The sequence below is a fragment of the Mustela nigripes genome, chromosome 4, assembly GCF_022355385.1.
Source record: "Mustela nigripes isolate SB6536 chromosome 4, MUSNIG.SB6536, whole genome shotgun sequence".
Lineage (NCBI taxonomy): Eukaryota > Metazoa > Chordata > Mammalia > Carnivora > Mustelidae > Mustela > Mustela nigripes.
Genome location: NC_081560.1, coordinates 108560990 through 108582520, shown reverse-complemented (window position 1 = coordinate 108582520; position 21531 = coordinate 108560990). Strand labels below are relative to the sequence as shown.

At 38.2% G+C, this 21531-nt stretch overlaps 1 protein-coding gene across 1 annotated transcript in view; it reads right to left on the bottom strand.

The window, feature by feature from the left end:
- LYST (lysosomal trafficking regulator) overlaps positions 1-18777 on the bottom strand; it is a 155174-nt gene extending 136397 nt beyond the window's left edge. Inside the window, exons 1-3 of the mRNA XM_059397275.1 lie at positions 18618-18777; positions 11854-11943; positions 7530-7728 (exon numbers count right to left, since the gene is read on the bottom strand). Coding sequence (XP_059253258.1) covers positions 7530-7721 — 192 coding nt within the window. The 5' untranslated portion in view covers positions 7722-7728; positions 11854-11943; positions 18618-18777. The remainder of the gene's footprint in view (positions 1-7529; positions 7729-11853; positions 11944-18617) is intronic.
- Positions 18778-21531: the final 2754 nt, after the last annotated feature.

The following is a 21531-nucleotide window of genomic DNA, read 5'->3' as shown; positions in this document are numbered from 1 at the left end:
CCCAGCAAAGCAGGGTTATAAACTGGTTATATTACTCTTTGTTAGGACTCCAGAAAGACTTTAGGTGCTACCTAGTAAATCCTATCAGCTAGACAAAAGTACTACCAAGAATCCTGCCGGCATTACTCCACACAAGCTTTATATGCCTGAAGTAGAGAGATCTGTCTCAAAAGCAATTATAGACGTGGCTTTTGGGGGATGTGGTAACTCCATTAAAAGTCAGAGGAAACCCATAACACTTTTAAAGAAAGCTGTATTATTAAATAATGCCAACAGTTTGGACTAAAAGGAAGAGACAATTCAAAATGAATAGACACCACTGGTATCCCCTTTTTCTACAGGTGTGAAGCAGGGTGAGACGCCTCGGAGGACGGATCCCAGAGCCCTGGAGAACCATGGATTAAGGAAGCACTCCCACAGAAAAAAACATTCCTTGTCCGAAGAACAGGGGCACCAACATGCCCACTAGGACATCAGTGGGTCAGTGACTGCTCCGTGCCTCCAGTCACTCTCCATTTTGAATACAAGTATGCAGTGTGGTTAACTTGTCCCTGTTCATCACTGTATACTGTGAGTGTGGCTTTTGTGTTCACAAGTCTCTCAGTCAAGAACAGCTGTAAACAAAGCACTGTACCGGGAAGCCTCATCTGCATCCAGAACTGATAGACATCATGAGATCAGGAACTTCAAGCCTGATGCCATGATAGGACAATACTTTGAGAGTCCTGTGGGAGAGGAAGTGTGGGAGGAATGCTAGTAACTGTGGCCAGAGAGGAGATGATGGTAGACAAAATATGGTCACAAATTTTCTTCTCCTGAAACGATGGAGTCTATGTTCCTATCCCTTCATTCTGTGCTGGCCCGTGACTTGCTTTGACAACAGAATGTGGCACAAGTGAGGTTATGCTACACGTTGTAGCTATTCTGCCCCCCTCCTGGAATGATGCTTCCACAACCACATAAAGAAGCTGAGCCTCACGTACTGACATCGGAGAAGTCACGTGGATGAGAACTGAGGCAGTCGGGCCGACATCCAACAGCCCCCAGTCTTCTGCCAACAGACTGCATAGTCAGAGGCCCCAGCTGGCCCCACAATTAGCGGAGGCCGTGATCCTGGCTGGGTCTGCTGGAGCTGCCAAGTCACAGACACATGAGCAAAGGAACCCTTTTTGTTTCATGCCACTAAGTTGTTAGACTGCTCTGTTATGCAGCAATTGCCTGATGTACTCTGCTCAGATCATCAGCCTGGGTGTAAAGGGAGATAACGCACCAGATTACCTGCTCTCTGTGGGTAGCACCACCATCTAGTGGCCAAGAAGATACTCTCACTACTCCAAGTAGGAATACCAGCATCTCCCCTACTCCTTCATTCCTGCCAAGCTAATCACGCACAGATAGATCTTGGCATGTGTGTAAACAGAATCCATAGAACCAGAGTAAAATAAAGTTCACTTACTATAATTATCTCTACTAATTGTAAAAGTTTGCATTATTTTCCTATTGAAATCATTCTTGCTAATATTTTCAATAACTTAACTTGTCAGATCTGAAGAATAATTTTCATTGCCTATTTTCTTGCTTCAAAACCTCCTCCATGTAAAAAACAAAACAAAACAAACAAAAAACCTCCCCAGGGTTTTCAGAAAAAACTTACGCCTCCTTAATATGGTACATGGGGTTTGCCTTCCAGTCTTCTCAGCACCCCAAAACTGCACATACAGCCTTTGCTCTAACCCCAATAAACTACTGCTAGGTCACTGAATGCTCTTCCTTCTCTGGCTTCCAAGGCCAGCATTTGCAGTTCTCCTGGTTTAATGTTTCCCCCCTTTTTACATTGCTAATCCCTACTTAGAGATGCCAAGTTCTCTAAGAAGCATTTCCTCATCGCCCTCTCCTTTACACACCCTACAAAATGTTTGTCATCATTGCCTTTTTTCAATCTGTCTGCCTCTTCAAAAGCTAAGAGCTCCCAGTAAGGACAGTCTCTGTTCTTTTACCTCTGCATCTAGCAGAGCTGCTGATATTACAGGCTCTTTATGGCCTGCTGAATAAACCAGTGAATGAATTGTGCAGCCCCACTACAAAGGGTCTGGTATTTTTCTATAATACATATTTTATATATGACATTGATTGGCCATTTATGTAGCACTATATATTAAAGTGATAACACTACAGAAATATGGGAAGAAATAGGTACTCTCTTACACAGAAAACAGCTGAAAAAGATACCTATTATAATTTTTAAATAATGTTTTGTTCGTAAATACATAACCTCCTCCAGTAAAACTTCACATTTTACTCAGCAAAATAAGTAACAACTTTTTAGAACATTCATAAAGCATGAACAGGTGTGAAAATTTATATGCCAAAGTTTTAAAAAGTAATATTTATCACACTTGAGTTGGTAATAAATTATTGTGATTTTCTATCCACTACATCAGAATTAAGCTGTATATATTTATAACCAGAGTATAGAAAAAATTAGAAACTGTTATCAAATGTTATATGAAAACAAATACTTTTTATATTGGAGACATCTTTTAAGTCATCCAACTAAATGTATTTAAATTGTTCCTTCTTGGAACACTGAAAAAAAATAAAATTACAAAAAAAATTACACATAACATTAAAAAATAAATAAATTGTTCCTGATGAGGACACGGAGATCTGAAGCAGCTGGTCATGAGCTGAAGTTACCCATCTCACTGATGCTGGTGCCAAGATTAAAATTTAAGATAACTCTTCCTTTTGGGGCTGGACAAATTTTCTTTCAAAAAATCTGTAAAAGTCTGCATATAAACTTCAGCCACGGTATCTTTAACCATTGAAAAGAACATATTTTTTCTATTTAAGGAGACTATTTTTTTCTGAAGAATAAACAGATTAATGTGTCTGTATATAAGAGATCATGCACTAAAAGCCAAAAATTGGAAAAGTGAAATTATTATTCACAGATGATTTGATCGTGTGCACAAAAAACCCTAGGAATCTGCAGAAAATTTTCAAAATAAATACAAATAAATGAATTTAGCAAAGGCATAGGATGCAAGGTCAATGTACCAAAATCAATTATATTTCTATATAATTGACAGAAACATATGACAGCAACAAATGACAGAAAATAAAAATTTAAATGCCATTTACAATAGCATTAAAAATAATAAAATATTCAGAATAAGTTTAACCAAAAATGCAAGACTAAAAATCACTAAAAAAAAGACACTAAAAATAAAAAATGGCAGAGAAATTAGATAAGACTCAAACAGATATTTACACCATGCTAATAGACTGAGAAGCTCAACATTGTTGTCAATTTTCTGCAAATTGATTTTTGGATTCAATGTTATCACCACTAAAATCCTAGCAAGCATTTCTATAGAAATAATAAGCTCCTTCTAAAATTTATATGGAAATGCAAAGAACTTAGAATAGTCCAACATTCTGGAAATGAATGAACTGAATGAAAAATGAACACTCTGAAGAACTTATACCACCTAATTTCTAGACATACTATAAAGGCCACAGTAACCCAAACAGATGATAGACAGTGAAACAGAAGAGTCTAGAAATAAAGCCCAAGTATATGGCGAATAGATTTTCCACAAAGGAGCCATCGATTTCTCCATGGGGAAGGGGCAGACTCTCAAGAAGAAATGTGGCTGGAATGACTGGGTAACTGCACAGGGAGGAGGAGGGAGGAAGGAACTACAGCTGTGGCCTCACACTGTACACAAATATTAATTCCACATGGAATACAGACCTAAAAATAAAAATACTAATTAAAAAGCTTCTAGAAAAAAAAACAGGAGAGTACTTTTGCAACTTTGGGATGCAAGATAAGGATTTTTTAGGATATAAAACACACTACATTAAAAATCTGCTGTTCTAAAGGCATTGTTAAGAAATGAAAAGGCAAGCCACAAAGAACATATTTGCAATTCAACAAAGACATGTATCCAGGATATATTAAAAAAAAAAAAAAAACTACAACTGGATACTAAGCAAATAATCTGACTTTTAAAATGGGCAAAAACCTTAAATAGACATTCACTAAAGAAAATGTATGAGCGGCCAATGAACACATAAAATAGTACTCAGATCATTAGTTTTTAGAGAAATGCAAATTAAAATCACAATGAGATACTACTTCATATTTGCTTAAGATGGCTAATATTAAAAGGGCTGGCAATGTCAAATATCAGAAAGGATACAGAACAACTAGAATTCTCATACATTGCTGGTGAGAAAGAAAAGTAACACAACTGCTCTGAATAAAGAGTCTGGCACTTTCTTATGAACACCTACCCTTTGACGTAGCAATTGCATACTAGATAGTTACCCAGAAAAAATGAAAATATATTCAGACAAAGACTTTTTTAAGGAGTTCAGAGCAGCTTTATTTATGAGAGCCAAATGGAAACAAAAGCCAAATGGTTAAACAACAGGTGAATGGTCAAACAAATCGTGGTATATCCATACAACAAAATACCAGAATCAAAACTTGGTGAGTTACTGCTTTATGCATAACAGAGCTCTGGGACACCAGAGTACATATTGCATGATTCCATTTATATGAAGTTCTTGGACAAGCAGCACTACACTTAGATGCTGGAAATTAGAATTGTGGTTGTGTGGCAGGGGAGGAAGGGGAGGGGCTGCCTGCAAAGGGGCATGAAAAACTTTTTCTAGAGTGATGGCAATGTTCTAAATTTCGATCTCGGCTATGGTTACATAGGTGTTTGTCTTTGTCAAACTCATTCAACTATACATTTTACGTTTGTGCATTCACTACATATAAATTATATAGCAATAAAAAGTCTATTTAATTATTTATACCAAATATCTATTAATCAAGTCCTTGCACAATAGTGGAAGGGGTAGCTATGGACTTCACTCCAAGCCGCTTGCTTGGAGTACCCAAGAAGTGCTCCCATTCATGAGAGGCACAGATAACAAAGGTGAAGGTCCTCTTAAAATGCACTGTTTTAGATCTACTGTTTTGAATCCACCCTAAGTGATTAAACTTGCTTAGTTAAATTCACCTTAAGGATCCAAATTATCATTCTCCACTTCCTGGTTTAAATAATTAAATCTTATTTAATTATTAAAAAATCCCATTTTTTAATTAGGACTTATTTTGCGCTCTACTTCTACTGTTCCTCCTGGTTCCTACTATCACTGCTACAGATAGTCCAAAGGTGAATGACTGGGGAAGAGGGAACACAAGGTTTTACCTTAGGAAAAAATATTGTTGAAATTATGACTTGGATGATTTCATTCATTTAATAATATATTAAAAGATATTTCATGACTTAAAAGAGAAAGCATACAATCTATAGAATCAGAAAGTAGATTAGTGTTTGCTTAGGTCTGAGGGTGATGGGAGGGATAGGGGCGTGACAGCTAAAAGGTGCCAGGTCCCTGTTTGAGGTGATGAAAATGTTCTAAAATTCTATGTGGCTATGCGACAGCGGCACATATCTGTGATTATGCTAAAAACCACTGATGACTTATTTCACTTGGCATAATCTCCTCCAGTCCCATCCACGTTGATGCAAAAGTGGGATATTCATCCTTTCTGATGGTTTCATTTATTTGTGGAACATAAGGAATCGCATGGAGGATACTGAGAGAAGGGAAAAATGAATGGGGAGAAATCAGAGTGGGAGACAAACCATGAGAGACTATGGACTCCGGGAAACAAACTGCATGTTTTAGAAGGGAGGTGGGTAGAGGGATGGGTGAGCCCGGTGATGGGTATTGAGGAGGGCACGTATTGCATGGAGCACTGGGTGTTATACACAAACAATGAATCATGGAACACTACATAAAAAGTAATTATGTACTGTCTGGTGACTAATATAACACAATTTTAAAAAGGGGGAAAAATAAAGTAATATGTCTTATAAAAAATAGATCTAGAAAGAAGAAAATAAAGATGTAGAAAATGCAAAAAAAACCCTCCATTACATATGAAATGGGTAAATTTTGTGATACATGGGTTATATCTTAACATCTACAGCTTTCATTAAAAAACCTACTGAAATTCTGATTAGGATTGCACTGGAATCTATACATTAATTTAGAAAAAACAAGTATCCTTACAATACTGATTTTTCCAATACATGAAAATTATGTAGTACTACATTTATTTGGGTTGTCTTTAGATTCTCTCAAAAATGTTTTATAAAATTATGTACAGAAATTTGTACATGTTAGATTTATTCCTGCACATTTGATATTTCTGATGCTACTTATAGGATATCTTAAAAAGAGAAAAAACACTGAAATGTTCTAATGTGGGGTAAGAAAATGAACAGAACATTATATGTTTATTAAATCATAAAATTTTGAAATAAAAATTACTACACATGATCTAACAAACAATTTTTCTAATTTTAAAATTTATTTATGGAAAAGTCAGACAAAATATAAAAATTAAATTACATGTAGCTAGGCATTTAATAAATAACATTCATGAAAGGAGTAAAAATACATAGTATTTTGGAAAATACTCTGGAAAATTTCATGACAGGTGGATACCACAGTGAGCAGATACTCTCTGATATTTGTTAGGTTCCTTAGTGTATAGTGAAAACAGAGTCATTGTTTAATTTTAGTCTCTGTATTTACCCAATATATGTATTTATTAGCAAAATGCTTTGATAGCAAAAAATTTCAACAGTAAGTTTCTACTAAAGCCAGTAACAGTCATAAGTGATGAAAAATGTCTGTCATATTGGTGCTACAGAGCCCTTATTATCTTTTCAAGTTAATTGAAATATTATCTAACTATATTAATTAGTCCCCTGAAAGCAAACAGTAAATTTTTTCTTTTGTAAAATACATATTTGTTTTTTATTAAAATGAAGTAAAGACATAAATCATGTTTGGGCTGCAAGTTAAGCCTGTCTGAGTTACTTAATATTCTGCATCTCGGTTTTTCATCCACAAAAGAAGGTTGGATGACATTTTTATTTCCCAACTAGCTTTAGAGTTCTGTTAATTCCATAATAAGGAAACAGCAAAATACTATATGTTCAGACCATACTTTGAGCAAACACAATGAGGTATAAAAAAACTGGACGTATATAAGCTAAAGAACTCAGTAATTACTGGTTTAAGAATTCTCTATTTTCACCCCAGAATTAGCAAATTCTCTATTACAGTAAACCTTTCAAAAACATATCTGACATTTATTGAAAGTACAAATGTTTTTCTGAATCAAAATCTAATGTCTCTACTAATAATCATAGTTATCTCACACTGATATTAGGATAAAAAGCTTAATATATATGAGATCATGTTAGAAGAAAGGCCATTTATAATCCTAAGACATTTCAGACATTTTGAAAAGTCTTCAAATAAACAGTATGTGCATAAACTGGGCTACTTTTCTTTATTGGAGTGATGTTAGAAATAGGACTTTATCTCAAAGAGACTCTCAGAAACTAAACAACCGAGAAATTCTGTATCTGTAATCAACTATAATAAACTGGTAAAAAAGTTATTTGATATGAAAAAGTTACCTGATCAATGATAGAATTTAGCTTGGTAAGTAACAGAAATCCTCGGCCGTGGACAAGGTACTGGCCTAGCGTAGCCATGTGTGTCTCCTCCTCTTCTTCCTCCCTGGTCTCCACCCTCTGGACCACCGCATTGCAAAGCCGGTTGACATCCGTCAGAAATTCACGTGCCAGTGAGTTACTATCGATGCTCATGACCGAGCTATTAAATAAATATTACCAAAAGAGAAGATTAGAGAAATAAAAATTTATGTTTAAAACTAAGTGTTTTTAAGGTTGGTTGTTTTTAACCAAAGACTGACTTTACCGGGCATTGGTAGTTAACCCAATAATATTTTCAGACATAGTCCTGATCTAGTTAGGTGTTCCTTAAATATTGTCACATGGCAGAAATAGTTGTGGGTGTGACAGTCCCTGAGCATTACCAAGAACAGGAAGTGAAAGCACAGTGAGAAGATACACAGCGAGTGGTGGCAGTTAAGGTGAATTCTGACCTTCTTTAACAGCCTCATCATAGGATGTATAGTGCACTGTTCTTGCTCTACATGGCTTCCAAAAAAATGAATGGATCTTTTTAAAAATATAAACTGTTTTTCACATGATGGAACTGACAATCATACATCCTCCCCTCAACAACCAGGGTTCAGTTAATGGAGAGAAAAGGATTTACCATCAGGTAAATAAAAATTGAAGAATTATTGCAGCTGAAGCTATGCCACTTCACTTCTTTTTTTTTTTTTTTTAAAGATTTTATTTATTTATTTGACACAGAGAGAACACAAGTAGGCAGAGAGGCAGGCAGAGAGAGAGAGGAGGAAGCAGGCTCCCTGCTGAGCAGAGAGCCCGATGCGGGACTCGATCCCAGGACCCTGAGATCATGACCTGAGCCGAAGGCAGCGGCTTAACCACTGAGCCACCCAGGCGCCCGCCACTTCACTTCTTCCTATACATTTAAATCAAAGGGCAATGCGACATTTTGAGATAAAAGAAGATAATAAGGTAAAGCAGACAGAAGAGAGGGAAAACACCAATATAAAGAAAAAAGATGGGCAACTATTTAGAAAGGAAAAATCATGAACAATAAAATTCCCAAAGAATTTCAGAACAGTGCAAAAAGTAATTTTGAGACATCCAGTAACCTTTAAAAACGTTTTAACCTGGAGAGATTAAATAAGAAGTATATTGTGGTTGGGGCGCCTGGGTGGTTCAGTGGGTTGAGGCCTCTGCCTTCAGCTCAGGTCATGATCTCAGAGTCCTGGGATCGAGTCCCGCATCGGGCTCTCTGCTCAAGCAGGGAGCCTGCTTTCTCCTCTTTCTCTGCCTGCCTCTCTGCCTACTTGTGATCTCTCTCTCTGTCAAATAAATAAATAAATAATCTTAAAAAAAAAAAAAAGAAGTATATTGTGGAGCCTTTCTTCGCCCAAGGGCGGGGCAGGGGACAGGGTGGGCGGATGCCTCCTAGCCCCTGCAAAGAAGGCAGTGGAGCCCATTCCCAAGGGGCAGGGCCAGCCTCTGAGCCCTAACTAAGCGAAGCACGCCTGATTCAGGAGCAGTTGGCATGCATCCGGCGGGCAATATCTGACCCATACGATGCCACTTGCAAAGAGGCAACCGGCCAATCAGGCTCTTTCTGTCTCAGGAATTTGAATAAAGGGACACAGCTGATGAGTTGCAAAGCCACATAAAGATGGGCCTGTGGTAGTCCTTGTGAGGTAGCTGAGGCGCGAAAGAAAACAACGGGGTGAAAATGAACTACTAGGATACAAAGGGAAACAGAGAGACATGAAAGGGAAACACTAAAGAAATTCCTAATACTACTTTGGTTCCTGTTCATTTTGGGGCCTGATGATTTATGTCCTGGATTCCCATCAGAATACTAGGTGTTATTATAGTAACAATCTCCTCTGTAGCATAACAAAGTTCATTAGTTTTAACATTGTTGATTACCAGGAAAAAGTATAAAAAATAAAATGTACATTATTTATCTCAAGATATCCTCTCTTATATAAACATTGGCTTTTTATAAAGCTTTCATAAGGTAAAATTATTCAATAAATCAAATAATTTATAATTTATATTAATATAAACTAATTATATAATATGTACATAATATATAAACAACTATATTCAGTCCATAGTTACTGATTTTATTAACTTATTTCACCTATTTTGTCACAGATTTTAAGGTACATAATTTAGTGCACCACTAAAACAAGTAACACTGCCAATTAAAGTATAACACAATGCCTTTTTATCTCACCTTCTAGGCCGTCATTCTTAAAAGTGCTACACTACTGTTCTTGGGATTTTCTTCCAAAGATGCTGACATCATTCTGAAAGTTTTGATGCTGGCACCTAATCTTACCACATAGGATCAGAAGAAAGTTTCCAAAAATATTTAAAACTCATCAGATGTAGTACAGCAAGCGTGTAACTCATTTCAAGTGCTGATATGAGCCACTAAGGACTGAGCTCCCCCGTGAGCACGCAAGAGCGACCCCTTCACCAAGCACAGCCGGCTCCCAGTGCTTACTAGATACCCCTGAGTACAAGGCACACTGCAACTTTAGCAATATTAAAAATGTGAAAAACTTTAAAATTACAGTAATAATTAGGGTCTATTTTCTGGAAATGAAGATAATAAAAATTAGTATGAATATCTAGGTATGACAATTACTGAGGAAATCATTTCAATGCTACTTCCTATAAGCACAAGATGCCAGGATGGCAAAAAACATTACAATATATGCAGAAATGTATGTTATTCCTGATTTTTAAATGTACATAAAATAGACACAGTTACATAAATAGGGTATTATATATAAGTGATCTGACCTGTTTTGATTCACGTAGATATTTTGGAAATCTTTTCACATGCTCGCTCTCTTACTCTTTCTGCTAGCTTCTGGCACGCTGCTGCCTGCATATGTAACATGTTCATCATATACTGTTCATCATCATACTGTTAACTATGCAGCCAATCTCTTATTGAGTATTTAGGCTATTTCTAGTTTTGATTATCACAAACAGAGCTGCAATGAACACCCTTACACTACTTGCACATTTATCCTTTATGTGCTTGTGGCAGAAACTGTTACTTCCTCCTACAATAGGTTTTACACATTTCTTGTTAGGTCTCTTCCAGGGTGTTCTGTAGCTTTTGCTATTGTTCTAGGGATTTTCTTTCCATTATATAATCTAATTAGGAAAGAGAAGTAGTATGTAGGAGGCAAATGGAAGTATATTTATGCTGATGCAATAATCATATATCCAAACTTCTTACTGAACTTTAATTTTTTTTTGAGATTTCCAGACATAAAACCATATCATCTACAAATAACAAAAATTCTGAATTCTCCTACCCAGTATTCACACACTTACTACTCTTCGAAGTACACTAGTTAGCAACAGAACATCATCAGTAGGGGTGATGGGAGATACTTCCACCTTGCACATTAATAAATACTCATTTCTTCCTGCACATCTAATAGGGATGCTGAACTTCAATGAATGCCTTTCAGCCATTCTGAATGCCAACTGAAAAGATGATTGCATGGTATAATTAATTAATTAATTAATTAAAGATTTTATTTATTTATTTGACAGACAGAGATCACAAGTAGGCAGAGAGGCAGGCAGAGAGAGAGGAAGAAGCAGGCTCCCTACTGAGCAGAGAGCCCGATGCAGGGCTCAATCCCAGCACCCTGGGATCATGACCTGAGCCAAAGGCAGAGGCTTTAACCCACGGAGCCACCCAGCACCCCAGCATGGTACATTTTAAAGATTCTTTAAAATATTTCACATACCCAGAAAAGTACAAAGAATTTATAAGAGGCGGATATAGCAAAGCTCAGATTTAGCAAAATTAACAGTGTGCAGTGTTCAGATCAGTGTGTGTGTATGTATGTGTGGTGTGGGTATGTGTGTGCAAGGAAATCAAACCTTATAGTACAGGAAATTCACACCCCACCTCACTTCTTCCTCTCTTTAGTTAGTGTTTATCATTTCTATACATGTTTTTATAAGTTTTTACATGTTTACAGCCACAAAAAATTCAATACTGTTTTAACTATTTTAACTATAAATAGTATAATATATGTATCCTTTTATAACTTTATTTTTCCTTTCAACATTGTTTGTTCCTTTATTACAATTATGTAATATGCCATTGTATGGGTATACCACAATTTATATATACATCTCTACTAAAGGCAAGTTTAGTTGTTTGTACTTTGGGGTTTAATTAATGTCACATAACTATGTAGTTTCAAAGGCTTAGACAGAAACAAGTATTTTGGCTGCTTATATCTATTACATTAATACTTACCAATCTCTCAACACTTCTGTAACATTTAGAGTCTTTACAATTTGAGCTCATGAACCAGATGAAATAAATACTCCTAGAATAAAGCTTCACCTATTTAAAGAAAAGACAAACATATTAATGGTAATAGTAAAACAAGTAATTTTAATAAAGTTCTGACACAAAAACCATCATATTTGATGTGAAAGAAGCCAAAGAAGTTTTTGAACCTCAAGAACACACTACGAAATTTCTAGAGCTCCAAGAATGGAATCTTGAGACAGGAAGTGTTGGAACATACTTGATTTGAACAAGGCAACTTGATCACAGATCCCTACTCCTCCCTTCCTTCCAACTCCTCACAATCTCCAGGTAAATCACCAGTTAACTAAGGGGAATCAGCTCAGTATCAGTCTTCTTAACACTGAGTCTAGAGGCAGTGGAATACCATCAACATACATACTACGGGTAGCCAAGTTATTACTCTCCTGTGAGAGTGAAAGGCACCTGAGGATATATGAAAACTCAAAAAAATACTAAAACCAAACAATGAATAAACTCCCACTAAATTTCATATCCTTGTTCACGTTTTAAAAATGAATTAAACTTTTGTGTATAACACAATGAAGGTTATTTCTGAACACTAAAGGATGAATTCCTACTTCTAGGGTAGCAACAAATGCTTCCGTTTAGTTACCTGTTTTCCCCTTCTCTATAGTTGTGCCCAGGCGAGGCATAAAAAAACATTTTCTTATTACAGGTACAAGGCAACCATGAATGTTTATTTTAATTCTTTCAAAATGCACAAATCTAGAGAACTTTTTTGAATTCCCCTCAGCTTGGCAAACTACTTATACCACATTATTCTGGGCACTTGAGGATAAAGGAGGCAGAAAATGGATTGGGGGCTGTTAAGACTACACAGGGCTTTGCGTGATGCAGGAAAGACAATTTTCCTAGACCGGTCAGCCCCATGTCAGGCACACAACTACCCAAGCACAGGCTAAGCTTCACTCCTGCTGCCGCACTCGGAGCACCAGGGGCCAGTGCGTCACTGCCAACCAAAGGAGAAAGCCCTGGATTGTGGTCTCGGTTCACCCTCAACACCTGCTCCTGCCGCGTCCTCAGCTCATACAAGCCACCCACCTATTTTCAACTCTAAAATTATAGAAAGGCAAACTATCAATCAAATTATGAGTCTAAAGATGGTATTTTATTAACTGCCGTGACTCTGACTACACTCCAGTTTGGACAACTACAAGGTGGAGCCGTCCATTGGGGGATGCCATGGTGACTCCAGGTAACTCGGCATGGGCATGAGAAGTGGAAGCTGACAGACAACTGGATCCGTCTGTTTTTCTTTGTTATTGGGGGACATTTCTAGGCCATGCTGAGTGATTTCTCTAAATCTCTTAAACTGTATTTTGCACGGCCCCGCTTGGATGTCCATGGAGTTTCACTCTATCCGAGATCGTAATTCTACCAGCTAGCACAGTCGGCGTGACCTCTTTTACTCTGCCACCACCCTTGATAAATACAGCTGCATTCGAACTTTTGTCATCCTGCATTACGCTGGGTGTCCATGAAGTCTGCAAATAGAGTTTTAAAAAATAGAATGAAGATGTCCTTAGGGTATTGTATGTATTTGCCTCTATTTCTAAACTACATAAACACCCTGTAGGTACTTATGACTGTCTTACCCCCAAGGTCATGAATTCCTTAAGGATGGGGACCCCATCTTATCACTTATTCTACTTTATAGCCAAAATGCTAAATTTAAAAATCGTCCTTATTACTATCATATTCAACTTCCAATGCAACTATTATTATAATGTCATAATAAATAAAACTTCCTCACAACAATGTTACCAGAATTTTTATATTAAAATAAATGAAAATCATAAGAACAAAGTACCTATAATCTTATAAATGAACTCAGGAAAATAAGTTTTTCTAATACAGTGACTGGTATAGTATAAAACATGAATGGCCAAAACAAAGAGCAAAAACCTGACAATGTATTAGCTATACCTCTAAGTTTCATTTCTTCAGAAATTTCATAATATGGCATTTAATTCAACATATATTTATGGGACATTTTTATCTGCTGGCTACTATTTTTAGCACTGGGAATAGGGCAAAAACAAAATCCCCGCCCTCATAGATTCCATGAGGTAGAGACAGATGAAAGCAAACATACTGTAATATCAGTAAGTGCTATAAAAAATAAAACAGTAAGGATACAGAGTGACTGGGACGTTACTTCAGAGAGGGTGACAAGGACTGTCTAAGAGGTGGTATCTGAGCAGAAGCCTGAATGAAGTCAGAAAATGGGTCATGTGAGCATCTAGGAAAAGTATTCCAGGGCCTTGAGGTTAGTTTATGTTTGAAGCATTGGATATTGAGTGCAAGAGAAGTTAAAAAGTAGTACAATGAGTGAGAGAAGTCACTCATTCCCACTTGCCAGGGATTGAAGTAAAGTGTGGAAAGATGAAACAGAAGTGCTGCCCCGGAACTGTTTTTCCCCAACAATGGGAGTCTCCTTCCTGCCTGCCTCCCACCGCAGGCAGTCCAAGGCATTTTAAGCCTGTGTGAAGAAAAGCACAGTTTAGTGATAGACAAGACTGGGAAGAGAGCAGGATGAAAGGGAAAATCAAGTTCAGCGTGAGCTATGTTGGGTTTGACAGGCAATGTGGAACCAAGCGAAGGACCCCGCGGATCTGCCAACCTGGAGCGCAGGTGGGGAGGCTGGACCTGGTGGGTCAGTTGGGGAGTTACCAGCTTACAGGTGTCTTTAAACAGGACTAGAACCCAGAGCGTGTTGTCCAACAGAACTTTCTGCAATGACAGGACTGTAGCCAGTGGCTATCATAGTGATCTGTGGGGACCTAGGAAATGTGTATAAATGAAGCAGAGAAGATTCTAGGACTGAGCCCTGGGGTTAGCATCCCCACATCAGGGAGAGGAGTAGGATCCAACACGGGAGACTGAGAAGGAGCAGCAAGCAGGGCAGGAGAAAAATCAAGGGAGTGGTACCTCCAAAAGACCAGGTAAAAAAAGCCTCAAATGGGAAAACCTGACCAGACATGTCAAATATTGCTGGAAGGCTGAGTAAGATGAGGACTGGGAGCGGATCACTAGATTTAGCAACATGGAAGTTACTAACAACCTTGTCAGATGGTCTCAGTGGAGTGGCAAAGGCGGTGAAGAAGAGGGGCAAGGAGTTTAAGACGGCTCTTGAGAAGTTCTGCCATAAAGGGGGCAGCTGAACAGAACATGGGATGGGGGAGGTGGTGCTTTTTTTTTTTTTTTCTTAACAAGTGACATTATAGCATATTTGTAAGCTGAGATACTATTATAGCATGTTTACATAGCGTATTTCTCCAAAGAAGAAAGGAAAATAGAAGAAAAACTAGAATGAAAGGAGGTCGCTGCAGTGGGCAGTATGAAGGGGATGCGGTGTACGCGTGCTAGGCACACCGGCAGTTCATGGAATGGAACGAAAAGGATGACAGACCACGTCAGCACACGCAGAAAAATTGGTATATCTGGCAGCAAATGGACCAATATTTGGGGGCTTCTCTTTTCTTGGTGGAATAAACTGCAAGGCTGCGGGCTGAGAGTGAGAAGTAGGAGGAGGTGTTACCTGCTGAGTGGAATGAGGTTGAAAGCAGCTGCCCATAAGAGACTTCTTACGAAGTTGCCATTAGTAATTAAGATTGAGTTCGGCTCTTCAATTCCTGGACCCGTACCTCAGCCAGTCCAATTCCCCAACATGTTTGCAAGCACAGAATGACAGAATGGAGGATGTCAAATCCCTTATGGGAGTCTAGATAGATGACAGGCACAGCATTCTCCCATCTGTGCCTGCAGTGTCCCTGCCAAAGGTAGCAACTGGGTTATCCGGAAGGAATTATTCTTAGAAAACCCCTGTAACCCTACTGCTCATCTTTTCCTTCTGTAAATATTTGAGAATCTTTTAAGTTGACCTCTAGAATTGTTTGTGGAGGTAGCATTAAGCTCACTAAAGTCTACAGAATCTATGTTCTTGTTTTGTAATTTTGGAACTTTGGTCCTCCACTGTTTTCTAATAGTGTTCAAATTCCCCAGAATTGCTCAAGGATTACCCGCTCCTCTATGACATTAACACATTTTCTCAGAATCTGAACCTGAACCTCAATGTGAGCATTTAGGGCAGCCAGAGATGCTGGTACCATTTCCTCTCTAATCATGGGCTTAAAGTTTCTATTATTCTTACATCCATCTTTATTAATCTGTGTAGAGGGCATTCTTCATGTCAGAGAAGTCAGTAATAAAACAGAAGCTGAGTTTCATGTACTCTCTGTATGCAATTATAGGGTCAGGTTTGTTTGTTTTTTTAATCTTTAAATGTGAGTGAAGTTGACACACAATGTTATATTAGTTTCAGATGTACAATGTAGTGAGGCAACTTCTCTGTACTATGTGGTGCTCACCACAAGTACGGCTACCAGTTTGTTTAAAACAAAAATCTATTATTTGCTTGCTGTTCATCGTCTATATATAAAATGTAAAAGGTCAGCCTGAACATTTTTCAAAACCTCAGTGCATTATATCTTAGGGCTGTATTCCTCTTTTACATGAGATTCCTGCATCCACATCTATATATTTTTGTTTCACATCCTCATTTCCTTCTTCCGCACATGTACTTTTAAAATATGAGTTCATCTGGCCACTTGACCTTGCTCTTTTCTTCACATACTATTTCCAGTTGTTCAATAGAAACTCTGCCTTTGGCCAACTTACACACACTTCCCCTTCTGGAGACTACATCCATGGCATGATATCTAACTTTACTTGGAAATTTAGGAACTCTGTATTTCCTTTTTTTTTTTTTAATAACTTTGTATTTCTAATTCTCTATATTCCAGCTTTCCTCCATATTCCTCTTACTGTTTCTTACTTATTCATTTACCATTTACTAAAACACCCACTCTATGCTAGGTACTAAGAACACAAAATGTGAAAGTAATTTCAGTCTCTGCCTCTAAGAAGGACCCATTACAGTGGCAAAGGCAAACCAACACACAGGGTGTTGTGTACTGATAAGGGGACACTAAATCCAATTTGGGTAGTCAGGGAATCTTCATGAAGGATGTAATCTCTCACTAAACGTTGAACATGTAAAGGAAGAGAGAAAGGGGGTGGGGAGCTGGGGCACCTGGGTGGCTCAGGGAGTTAAAAGCCTCTGCCTTTGGCTCAGGTCATGATCCCAGGGTGCTGGGATAGAGCCCTGCATTGGGCTCTCTGCCCGGCCGTGAGCTTGCTTCCTCCTCTCTCTCTGCCTGCCTCTCTGCCTGTTTGTGATCTGTGTGTCAAATGAATAAATAAAATCTTAAAAAACAAAAAAAGAAAAGAAAAGAAAAGGGGGGAGTAAAGGCATACAGACAGAGAGAGCAGCTCAAGTCAAGTCCCTGACAGAATTATGTTAAGTTTGGTATAAAAATGTAAAATGAGAAGCAGACAGATAAGGATGGAGAGAGTAGTGACCAAGGGTAAGTAAAAATAACTTCTGGTGGGCTGAGAGCTCGGCAGAGGTCAAAACCTATGAATTTTGGGTAGAATCACTTTTCTCGGATGGTTGAGACTCTCTAGCAGGGCTCAGCTGCTTGGATCTAGCATCAGATAGCGCAGACTGTGTCACCGATGTAGAAATGAGAGTTTTGGTGGGTGGAGGAAGGGAAAGAGAACTAAAGTACAAGCAGGAGAACAATCCATATGGTCAAAACAGGGATACAGACTGGTGAGGAAAGAGAAAAAGGCCAGGCAGATGTTGATACACAAGCTACAATACAGGCAGGCAATCAATCTCTCTGAGCTCAAAGAATAAAAAATGAGGGAATATTAAAAGGAAAAAAAACCCCATGAGGGAATAAAGGATACTGGAATTTTTAGATTTCTGAAACAAGCAGTTCAGATGATAACACCCAGAGTGTAACCATTCAAGCAGGTGTCTGAAATGCAGGTTAAGGTCACTGCAGTTGAGTAAACCATGACGCTAGTTTTTTGGACAACAGATCATCGTTAGCTCTTAAAACAAAAGCTCCGTGATGACAGGGATTTTGACTGTTGCATTTACTGCAAAATCTACAGCATCTAGACCACCACGTGGCACAACTATTTGCTGAATTTGTCAAATGAATGATATGGGTTTCTCTCAGGGTTCCCATTATGTCCACTTATCTAATGAAGCCCTTACGGTGAGTCGAAATTAGGCTGAGTTATCAGCTCCTCTCATTATCTCCTTAACCTTCTGGAAATGAAATGGTCAATAAAATTAGTCAGCAGCAGCTCTGCTTTTATTGAGTGAGACTCCCCACAGACATCTGGACAGTTGACTATATCTTAGCTCTGTTCTGGTTCTGTGATTAATTGCCACAACGCATTATCCAAAAGATCACAGAATTAAGCTATTACCCGCAGTCCTGTGGATGCTGACACAGTCATTTCCTTGACATGCAGTATAAAACTACTACACCTCCCCTACACCAAGTCATCACTGCCTATGTTCTTTAGTCTTAGGCATTTTTAAAAACCCTGTCATTTCTGTGTTTTAACCAGTGCTACCAAAAATATTACAGTGACCACTAAAAATAAAATCTCAAGCTCAACAGCAGAATAAGGGCTCCTACATCACCAAGTTTCCTCTCCAAGAACTATCAAATCTATCATTCATTCACTCATTCATAAATTCAACCAAAATTTATTATTCAATAAATATTTTAATAAATATGTACTGATCTCCTTACTCATTATTTTCCTAGGTGTTGAATCTGTTGTGAATAGTCAGCATTGTGATGGTGGTGAAAACAAAGGCAGAAGAGTGTGAATCCAGCAACTACTGGCCGCCACATAACGTGAAGTTTGGCTTCCTTTTACATGAGATGTCCATCCCACAGAGTTACTATGTAGATCTATAAAAATTATATAACATCAGTAAACATTCTTGGCAAACAGAGTTCCCTCTAGGTGCCCAGCACTCGGTGATGGTAGAGTGTGCCATCTGGAGGAGGAAAGAGATCATCACAATCCCTCCTCGGAGCAGTGTGTATGGAAATGTCAATGTTAGACTTTATGACCATACAGTTTTCAAGGAAGCACTGAAAATAAAAGTAGGGAGTACCAGTATATTTTGTTCTTTCCATGTCTTGTGACTTCTACAGAGGAGGAGTAGAGGAAAAATACAATAAGAAAGCTCATAATAATGAAATTTACTCTCAAAGCCTGATTAGAAATCATACCTTTTCCTCATGAAATGGTAATATCTGAAGGTCTCAACTCCTAATTTTCATCAAATGCCCAAAGTCCTGGCAAATTCATTTTTAAAATAATATCATGCTTGCCTAAATTTCTTAATTAATATAATACTAGAGAAATTACCTCTGGAAAGAATTTTTTTAAGAAATGTATTATGTACCAAAAAGGAGGAGACTGCTATCAACTGCAGGATTATTGAGAGCACCAAAAACTACACGACACGTAATAATAAATATTCAATGAATTCTGCTGAACCAGAACCTGCGGTGATTTGAAGCAGCCTTCTTGAAAATAAGGGCTGGTCATTATGGACTATTAATTATGCTAAATCCCATCTCTCCAGAGTTCAATATATATGGAATATAGACTGATTAATGACTTTCCCAAAGATCTCATATATTCTTTGCAACACAACACTAAAAATTAAAAACCCTTCGGGAAAACAATAATAACACTATTTATGCCATTTCATAAGTGATATAAATAAAGGTATGAACGTGAATAAGTTAGAATCACACATTTTCACAATGGCAGAAACTTTAGGCATCATATTCTCCATCCCCACATTCTACAGATGACAAAAACTGAAGACCACAGGTCCGCTCTCCCACAGTTACATCCCATGACGGTTGCCTTAGGAGTTACATGATATTTTTAGAGCTAATTAATGAGAACTAAAACAGCCAAGTTTAGAAGACACAGCCTTTCTTCTTCGGTCAGGTCAATTAAAAATTAGACATGGGCAAAGAAGTTTCCTTAACACTAAATACTATCTCTAAATGTTATCCAGAACCTTTACTCAAATCCGCTAGATTGCGATCTGTACACCTGGAAACAAGCTTCAAAAACCTCTCTCTACAAACTTTTGGTTGTTGCACTAAGTGCAACTGCAATTGGGCAGTAATCAGGTCACTCTGTCCTATGCAGTTTCACTCCTCCAGGCTAATATCCTGCCACCCCAAACTTCTCAAGGTGTTCTATAGCTTCATGCTATCTTTCCCCATGGGTTTCCACATTTCCCATTTACATCAAGAAGTAAATGACCTGGGGGCGGGGGGTGGGGGGACAAGAAGCAAAACACTCTGCTCCTCCTAGAAAGAAGTATTTACATTTTAACAAGAAGCAACACCTTCAGTCTAACTGAAATTACAACATAAGAGGGGTAGAAGTTGGCTCTGATATAGATGTTCCATATTAAAAATGTAGGACTACAGGGGCACCTGGGTGGCTCAGTTAAGCATCTGCTTTGGGCTTAGATCATGATCCCGGGGTCCTGGAATCAAGCCCCTGTGTCTCCCTCTCCTGCTCCCCCTGCTTGTGCGTGTGTGCATTCTCTCTCTGTCTCTCTCAAATAAATAAACAATAAATAAAATCTTTAAAAGAAAAATGTGGGACTACAATAATCCTTAACCAGTAAATGTGGGGCGGGAAATAGCTGTGCTGTTCCTACTTTTATTCTGCATTATGCCTTTAGGCTAAGTTAAAGTACAAAAATGTGCTGAAATATTTTCAATTTATGTAGAATTGCATAGGCTGATAAAGAAAACTCAATAAAATGAAAAGGGCAGTGGTTCAGAGCAAAGGGTAGAAATCTAAGAAAGCAATAGCCCCAGGAAAGTGAACATACTATTTTTTTTCATATTTCAGGGAGTCCCCAAACAACACTGCCTGCTCCCCTCCCCCTCTCCAAGCCCATGACGTTTTGCTTAACACTCTCAATACTCTCTATCGTGCTTGCCTGGACACCTGTGATTGGCCCAGAGAGAAGTCATCGTGGCTCCTCATTTGACAAAACTGGTCCAGGCACGGTGTAGCAAGGCAGAATTTTAAAATAAATTCAGAGGAAATGACACCAAAATGTATCGAAGTTAAGCCCTTCAACAAGCAGTTCGGTTTCCCTAAAACAGATTGGGCAACTAGATATCTCTGAAGAGCCTGCATTTGATCCCGAGCACCATAAAAGGATGAAAATTGAGACACCTGTGGTTATAGTGAGGCAGCAATAAACAACCATGAAGGCTCATCCAGGTAGATCATCCGTTCTCTCCCCTGCTTTACTTCTCTGCTGGAAGAATGTGCTAAAAATTTCATACTGCATAGCTGAGATGTCCTCAAAACAAATCTCTGGGTTTCTACAGAATAACGATAATGACGACGTAGCTGCCATCTACAAGAGACTACTACCCATCAGGCACTCCTAAAAGCACTCCCCTACAGCTGTTGGTTTAATCCTCACAACAATCTCATAAGTATAATTAGATCCCTACTTGTCACATGTTAAAAGCTGAAGCACAGTAAGGTTAAGCAAGTGCTTCAGGTCACAGAGCTACTAAGTGTCAGAGGCAAGATTCAGATGCAGGAAATCTGTCTGTATTCTGCATAAGACTTTCTCTTCTCCGTCCAACA